At 34.1% G+C, this 8,396-nt stretch overlaps 1 protein-coding gene across 6 annotated transcripts; it reads left to right on the forward strand.

Annotated features, from left to right (window-relative positions):
- The first annotated feature begins 882 nt into the window (after positions 1-882).
- Positions 883-7,853, forward strand: LOC112758860 (uncharacterized). Of its 6 annotated transcripts, none has more exons than XM_025807642.3 (18): positions 883-1,236; positions 1,357-1,495; positions 2,364-2,432; positions 2,523-2,639; positions 2,746-2,819; positions 3,372-3,474; positions 3,819-3,861; positions 4,230-4,292; positions 4,784-4,817; positions 4,902-5,013; positions 5,460-5,580; positions 5,657-5,760; positions 6,019-6,132; positions 6,211-6,381; positions 6,495-6,638; positions 6,723-6,868; positions 7,231-7,329; positions 7,419-7,853. In XM_025807642.3, the coding sequence occupies exons 1-18, from the start codon at positions 1,173-1,175 to the stop codon at positions 7,568-7,570; spliced, it is 1,869 nt and encodes a 622-aa protein (XP_025663427.1). In that variant the 5' UTR covers positions 883-1,172; the 3' UTR covers positions 7,571-7,853. The 6 variants fall into 6 exon arrangements, with proteins under 6 accessions (XP_025663427.1, XP_072076277.1, XP_025663424.1 ...); XM_072220176.1 differs by having other exon boundaries at positions 7,243-7,329; XM_025807639.3 differs by having other exon boundaries at positions 4,784-5,013.
- The last annotated feature ends 543 nt before the right edge of the window (positions 7,854-8,396 follow it).

Consider the following 8,396-nt stretch of genomic DNA (forward strand, 5'->3'; position numbering starts at 1 on the left):
AAGTTATTTTTAATTTGATTTACCAAACATAAATTTTACAATTTTTAAAAAATAATCTTTCAAAAGTTAAATTTTATAAACCATTTTTAAAAAATAAAAATTTTATCAAATTAAGTCTTAGTATAGTTATAACTTATTACTTTTTCAGATAACGGTCCCTGTATGTAGCACTTATACAAAGGAATTAGTTGAATATAGATTTTTTTTTTCTATCGAACTCCACACCACGATGTCTTTGCTGCCTTTCAACAAGCAAACTAACTGCAACACCCCATGAAACTGATTCAATAAATCTATTTTTTACTGTCGAAGCTCCCTCCTCCAATAAAAGTTTCACATCTAATTTAGATCATTTCAAAACTCATAATCTCTTATCACCAAACCTTGTTGATTAGACGCTGGGTATAGTCTTGAAAACGAGAGTTTCAAATTTTCAAACTACAACCACGTATCTTCTTAAAATTTCGGTCTCTTCTCATTCCCCATCACTCTGAATAGCCCATTGATCAACTTGTCATTCACATGTTATTCTTTTATTTGTAGATTGTATATGTCTTTCTATTGTCCTCTTTTACATGGAATTTTTGAATAAACATACAACATCTCATATAGAGACTCAATTATTACGAGAATAAATTATCTTTTTTCACAGGAAACAATCTTTCTTCAAAAATATCTGCTACCATTTAAAAAATAATGTATTTTAAATCATCGCATCTCAAAATTAATATCTCGATATTACCTCAAAGCATCTTAGTAATCTCTTATAATTACATAATAGAATCATGCAGTAATCAAAGTTGAGACCTATTTATTTTATAATAAAATTTAACAAATATGTCACACGTATTAAAAACCAAAATATCGGAGCTAAAATTTGATAGGAACAATTTGTTGGCAAAAAGTGCAATAGGAGTCTAGTGCAAATCCAACGGCCAGAGAGACATGGTGTATGATGAACCTGAGTAAGAGAGGTCCATGACAAACGTTACTAACTGTAAGTCTGTAACACGAGCTCGCGTTACTCAACTCTATCAAGTATCAAGTATCTACAAAGCTAAGCCGGTAAGTAAGTGGTAAGACACTGATACGAAACGGCGTCGTTGTAACTCGGCCTTCGTCTTCCTCTTCCCGGCGCCGCCATCCCAATCGGTGGCACAGTTCGGTCCCAAATGCCGGAGGTCCCTTCTTTAGTTTCTCTCTGCATCGACACACTCGCTCGCCAACTCTTCCTCCGTAAAATTTCCCCCTTTTTCTTTTCAATTAATCGTTTATTGTTCTGGAATTAATTAATTTGCATAGGATTGGAGATTCTAGAGTGCTTATAGATGAGTGTTGAACGTGCAATGGTTGCAGGGGATAACGACCATGACGACGACGACGACGACGATGATGGTGCTGTTATTTCTGTTATATACGACCTTCCTTTCGATTTGGTCAACACCTTAATCACTCGTTTGCCTCCATTCGCATTGCTAAAGTTCCACCTTCACATGTATTTTTCTTTCTTTTTTTACCAGCTATTACTATTGTCACATTTTGCTCCAATTTTTGTTGCTTTCTTTTTCGCATAATCTATCTATATCTGATCTCTATCTAGCTATAGATAATTTGATATATAATGGGTATACACTCTTGTAACCGCCATTTCCCTTTTTAATTTACTTTTCTATACTATAGATTTATACATACATATACATATATAGATATATGAATTTAATTTTGATGCTCTTACATTGTAAAACATTTTACAATGTTGTTCAATCACATTCGTTTTTTTGGATGACTATTCACGTGATCAAAGTAAAAGATAATTGTTTTTGTTGACGCCACGTGATGTAATTGGATGCACGCATAAAACAGTTTTATACGGATAGTGCATCAAAATTAAATTCTAGATATATAATATAAATTTATAAAGATTCTGCCAAGTTATGAACCTTGCACATGATTCTTAACCATTAAACTATATTCGATTTTCAATTCTTCTATCATATAAAAAATATATAGCTGGTACATTTAAAAATACATTAAAATGTGTTCCTGGCAAGTAGCTAGTAATAGTATAACTAAGAATTGTCTAAACAAGTGATTATGAATTATTGATTGATTGGTGAAAGGTTTTGTAAATTTTAAGTAACAGTCGTCTAAATATGCTAAAAATGTTAAAATTTTGATGTTGCATGTGAGCATATGGTTTTTATTACTGATAGCAGCATGATTTTGTAGTAGGGTGAGTAATGCATCAATGCTTTATTTGGCTCTTACAAGCTGCCTTTTTTTTACATCTCTTTCTTTTTATTTTTACCTCTGGATTTCTATCTTACATTGGTTGGACACACTTCTTGTTGTTAATGTAACAGGCCATTTCAAGACCAGATTGAGGAAGGATTTTCTCATGATGAATTAACCAACAAGAGGAAACGTGGAAGGTTGCAAAGAACTTTGTACTTGTAGATAGTTTACCTTTTTGTGCAAGTAAATTCTTATTTGTTGTGACTTGTGTTTTCTTGCTGATACAGGGATTGGAATCTAAATACAATTTGGCGGAATTTTTTTAAACTACGGTGGCCTCATCTCATTGACCAGATGCAACCAGCAGACTGGCTGCAAGCTTATTGGGAAAACCATTTACAGAAGTATGCTAACACATAATATCAGTTTCATAATATATTTTTATTATTTAATATTTACTATTGTCTTTGCTCATAGTTTAATCTTTTATAAAACCTTGTGACATAACAGCTGTTTAGATGAAGCAGCAGAAATAGCACTAGTCCCGTCTTTTAATGGGTATCTTAGCGACATACAGATTCCAGGTATAATGATAATTCTCTCCCTCTGGAAAATTTGTGTGTGAAGTTTTCTTCTAGTTCTAGCTTAGGAAAAAATCTGCTCACGTCTGATTTTTAAAGTGTTTATGGAAACATTTAATTTTGCTCTTAATATTGCTTTGTGTCCATGAAGATATTTGAGTTTCAATGTTAATATCACTTCTACTTCTAAGCATATAAGTTTTTTAAACAGACAAAGGCCATCTTGGTTTGACCAAAGATAAAGAATGAATGAGCTATTGGTGATTGAAAGTTTCTAGAACTGTTTGACTATCCTTTTTGTGAAACCCTTTGAAGCGCCAATTGATGCTTTTAGTATTCTCAATCCCACCTCCCTATACCTTTTGATGAAGTAACGTTTTTAAAAGTTTGTGTTTGCATCAATGCCATTTGTACTATCTGTATATTTAAGGTCCCCTCCATCTTGATTTTGTGCACAAATAATCTTTTTGTGGATGCACAACCCCCCTCATCCACTGTTTCTATCCCTTTAATTTATAAACATAAATTATTCTGTTTTCACTGTCTTCATTTCAGATACAATATTGAAACATATTGGTTTTGGGGAACGAACAAATCATTCAACTTGTGACCATTGTAAATTATCTTACCATTGCCTTCGATTTGGCAGTCATGCGAGGTAAGACATTACAGTATTGTTGTGACATAATTTATATGGAAACGATCAGTTAAGATTGACTTTAGATATCGAACGAGGGAGGGTCCTCTGGATTTTTAATTTATATTCTTGGATAAAATACTTCCTTTTTTCTGTTAATGAAGCTTGCTTGTTGATTAACCTTGCTTTGTTCATCAGTAGTGGTTTAGTGGATCCAGTTGACTAGTTAAAATTGATTTTCTGTGGTTTACGACTTTACGGTCTTTGTTTACAATGATAATCATGCTGATGAATTAGTAATACTGTATATCACCTCATGTTGTCTTGACTAGTTCTTTTACTCATTTATGTTTGTGTTCATGCAGTCGTCTGAGGCTGCAAAATGTTCTGTGTACTGCAGAAACTAGTGTAAGTTGTGCTTTCTAGAATATCCTGAAGAAATCCTTTATTAAATCCAGAGACTATTTGATATTTATCCTTTTGGAATGACAATCATTATATTTTCATCTTATCAAATGGCGATATCTAATTTTGAATTCAGTTTGTGCATACATTTTCAATTGTATGTATTATGTAATAGCATTTTTTTTTTCTAAAAAATAGTTATGAAAAGAAATTTCTTATTTCGCTCACAAACTATAATTAGTATCTACAAAATATTAAATTTACAAATTTACAGTAAAATTCATGTAGCTGTTGTTCTTCCTAGGTTTCAACTCCTTTATCCCTTTAAAACAGGTGATACAGAATGTCATCTTATATGCTCTGACTTGCAGGATTTATTAAGGGAATGCAAGCTGCAGATTCTGGTGCTAAGGTGTATTAGATCCAAGGAACAAGTAAGCTTTCATTCATCCAATAGATTTGAGTGATCTGTAACGTATCTGTGCTTGAGTTTGTATGGATATGATGTATCTGTTCCATATCTTTGGTTAGCTTTATTTCCTGGATTTGCTTGTCCAGTAATTGTGCCAAATTGAACTAAAACTAGCTGTGGATAGAATAGACACAATACATAGCTAATAAAACTCTCCTTTTTAACCCTAAAAGTAAGCTGGTCTGCTACGCTCTACTCCAATCTTATAGTTTGTTAGTCTGATGTTCTGTCTGATTCAATTTAGTTGAAGCTGCTCATTCATGTCATGACAACTACAACCATAAAATGAGAAATCACACCAGGATTTAACTGTAGTCTGGTTGGTCCAGTCGGAGCCCGTCAAGTCTAATCATCTCTGGATGACCAACAATCGTGATAATTACTTGAAGTATTTCTTTATTTGCTCAAAATTATGACCTTGGTGTTGATGGTTTCACTTGCAATGTTTCACAGATTGATGGATTATGCAAACTTCTCGCTCAACATAGTAAAACATTAACGTCCCTGGAATTTGTTCACTGCACAATTTCAGCCGATTTTATTAATGGATTATGTGGTTCTATGGTCACAGAGAGTGTACAAAGACATGGGATACAAAACTTCTCAATTATTGCCTCAAATTTTCTGGAACCATGTGCAGTATCTTTACCTAGTGGACTTGTGTCATTTTTGTCTTCAGGAAGGTATATGAGCATAAGTTTAGTTCTGTATTTTCCTTATTATATTTTTAGCACCTCTGTTTATACCTTGTGATTTCATTGAGTTTGGAATGTGGTCCAAGTAATCAGGACCACTTGAAAGACTTAATAAGACTTGAAGTTCTAAATTTCTTAAGGAGCAATGAGTTGTTTCTCTAGTTTTTTCTTTTTCCATCAACGTGTAGTATTGTACAATGCTAGTTTTGATTTGGACAGGGAAGAATTAACCAAATTGTTAAGAAGCATTGATCTTATGGTAGACTACATTCAATGTGTTTTAATGAGATCTCCTACTATGTTTCACATGACAATTGTATCATCAACTAATTTAATCTTTTGTTCAGTTTGCTGTTTGCTAACTGTCTTTCACTTGGATAAATATATAGGTAAAAGATTCTCTCTCTTTTAACCTTATTTTGTGCTGTTGCTAGGTCCCTGTGCTCATTAAAATTTTCTGACAGCCACCTTGGACGGAGTTTTGCAAAATCTCTTCTTGTGACTATTCTGAACCATTTGCCTAGAATATCTGTCCTTGACCTTTCTGATAATAGGGTGAGATTTTAATCTGCATATTTTGTTTTATTAGTGTTATTTGATGGCTAATATATAGTTCCCGGCACTCTTCAAGATAGGAGGATGGCTTTATGACGTTAACAGGATTTTTGCAAGCCGTTCAAATCTGTGTCCAGGAAATGGAAACTCCTTGCAAATGTTGCGTGTACTCAACCTGAGGTAGCATGATAATAAGTATGATTGAGTACTTTCTGTGTGATATGAGATTCTTTTATAATTGACTTCTTTTGGCTGTGATGAATATAATTACATGTGTACGGAAAATTAATACTAGAGTGCTCTATGTTTGATTGGTTTTTGCTTTGGTCACATAATGTGAGCTGCAGTAAGACAAAGGGTTGACCTTGTTGTATATAAATATAAATTGTGACTGGTGTTTGATGAAAAAGATATTCTAATCTAGTTTTTGTCTTACAGGGGGAACAATTTACAGAAAGATGACGTGGAAAATCTTAGATATGCTCTTGGTCACATGCCTAACTTGGAGGAACTGGATATAAGTGACAATTCCATTGAGGATGATGGGATCAGGTCAATTTTGTTTCCATTTTCTAGGTATATTTTGAAGATGTAAAATTAGTTTCTGATTGCCCATCATCAAACTTACAGGAGTTTAGTTCCCTATTTTGTTGGAGCAGCTGAGACTTGCTCTCACTTGTCACATTTGAAATTTGAGAATTGTGAGCTGTCCCATGATGGGGTGAATAATCTTCTAGATGCCCTTTCTACCTTCAAAGGACCATTGAAATCTCTGTCTATTGCTGACAATTACCTTGGGAGGTCTGAGTATAGACTATCAAATATCACTCTCTCTCTGTCTCACACACACACACACACCCATACTATTTATCTGTTGATTTTGCTTTGAATGATTTTTGCTATAATCTATACAGTCAAGTGGCTGGAGCTTTGGGAAAATTTATGAGCACCCCTATCGAAGTGCTTGATGTTGCAGGCATTGGATTGGGTTCATCTGGTTTTTCGGAGCTTCAAGATCTAATAAAGGAGGAGGTTAAGCTGGTGAAAATTAATATAAGGTTCTGATTAATACTTGAGTTCTTCTGTCACTCTTATTTGATGTTTCACATACAATCACTTGACATGCTTTTAAATTTGCACAGCAAAAACCGTGGTGGCATGGAGACTTTGAAGTTTTTGTCAAAATTGCTGTCACATGCTCCGCGACTAGTTTATGTGAATGCAGCAAGCAATCTTTTGCCGATAGAATCATTGGCCATCATCTTTTCTACATTAAAATCTTATAAAGGTATTATCTCTTCTAATGCCTCTTAGATGCTTCCAGTTGAGTAACTCACAATATATAACTAACTTTAGCTATAAGAATACCCCTTTTACAGCCTGAATGTCTGCTTTCTACTAAATGAGAATACCTGACATGTATTTCTTCCAGAATGGGAGATCTAGAACCATATTTTATATAGATAACAAATATATGCCTTGAAGTTTGAAACTGAATAATTTTTGTTTGAAACTAGGACAGCTACTATTTTGTATACCTTTGTCGACTTATATTTGATTATAATGTTGTTACTTTGTGCGTTTTCTGTTGATACATGCTGCAACATAATAAAACTGTTATGAGGAAAATGCCATGATGCTAACTTGCAGAAATGCGGACAGTATATCTTCATACCTTTGCAAATCGTTACATGCCTAATGCTCGGAGGTTTCTTGGCATAAATTATGATAGAGAAAAACATAGGCAGGGTACAAAATATGCTATTGAAAATTTTGATCACACTCTAAAAGATTCTTGCCACCTTCAGATTTAACCATGTAAAGTTATGATGCTTTAGGTAATCTTGAGCACTTGGACTTGTCGGGACATATATGGGACTACCGGCAGGATCGTGTTTCCATCGACACTGAATTTGTACATAATGGCAAACCTAGGCTGATTCTTCCGTTACCATCAGCCTCTATTGTACCCTATGATGATGATCCTTAGCAAATGTATATAGTATAATTTCAATTGACATTGCACGGTAAAAGCTAGTAGTAGTTGTTTCTTTCTTTACCATTGTGAATGTCAAACCCGTTTCATGTAAAACGCCTTGATTGTAATGCAGTTATTACTCATGCCCAAATTGATGAAGGGGGCAGAGGGAGTAGCACATTTCATTAGATGCTTTGAAACAGGACATATTCAATATGTTGTAATTTATTAATCTGTTGTAGTAAGACACAGAATAAACACTTGGTTTTCATAGTAGTTTGGAATTTTGGATTAATCCTTTTAATGCATTTTTATTTCTTCTATCAGATCACATAATTGGAAAACTCCTCTTTCCTTAACTGGTTTGGTCACTGGAATTTTATTGTTTTGATTGATTTTCAGCTTATTACCCTCATTGCCAAAGTTTTGTTCCCAAGGTATGTAACTGTTTTATGGTCCACTGAAGTTGCTATTTATCCTCATTTGGATAGCAAATTAAATCCATAACCCGGAATGGGAAAAAGTCGCATTGATGTCAGGTCTAGGATGTTGCACTGGAATGTAAGTGCCCATGTGGCCATGCTGCATTGCCTTTTTGAGTGAATCATTTAATGAGTAAATCCCTTTTTGGGTTACAAATTCTTTCATGTTAACTTGTTATCTGTCAAAATTGAAATTTCCAAATGGATATACACAAGTCTCAACTGCATCTTGAAAGTCCTCTGGACAATGCATATTTCTTGGGGCTTGGATTTTGGTGGGGTTTTAACTTTTGGTAATGCTAGGATGAAGTCTGGTGTGGTATCAGGAAGATTTTGAAGCTTGGACTTTGGAGGCT

Source organism: Arachis hypogaea, chromosome 16 (genome assembly GCF_003086295.3).
Source record: "Arachis hypogaea cultivar Tifrunner chromosome 16, arahy.Tifrunner.gnm2.J5K5, whole genome shotgun sequence".
NCBI classification, from domain to species: domain Eukaryota; kingdom Viridiplantae; phylum Streptophyta; class Magnoliopsida; order Fabales; family Fabaceae; genus Arachis; species Arachis hypogaea.

Bases quoted from the DNA above. Each gene is read 5' to 3' on its own strand.
- LOC112758860 (XM_025807639.3), top strand. From the start codon at position 1,173: ATGCCGGAGGTCCCTTCTTTAGTTTCTCTCTGCATCGACACACTCGCT. The intron at 1,496-2,363 runs GTATTTTTCTTT...TTAATGTAACAG, and splicing joins CTAAAGTTCCACCTTCACAT to GCCATTTCAAGACCAGATTG. The intron at 4,293-4,783 runs GTAAGCTTTCAT...AATGTTTCACAG, and splicing joins GTATTAGATCCAAGGAACAA to ATTGATGGATTATGCAAACT.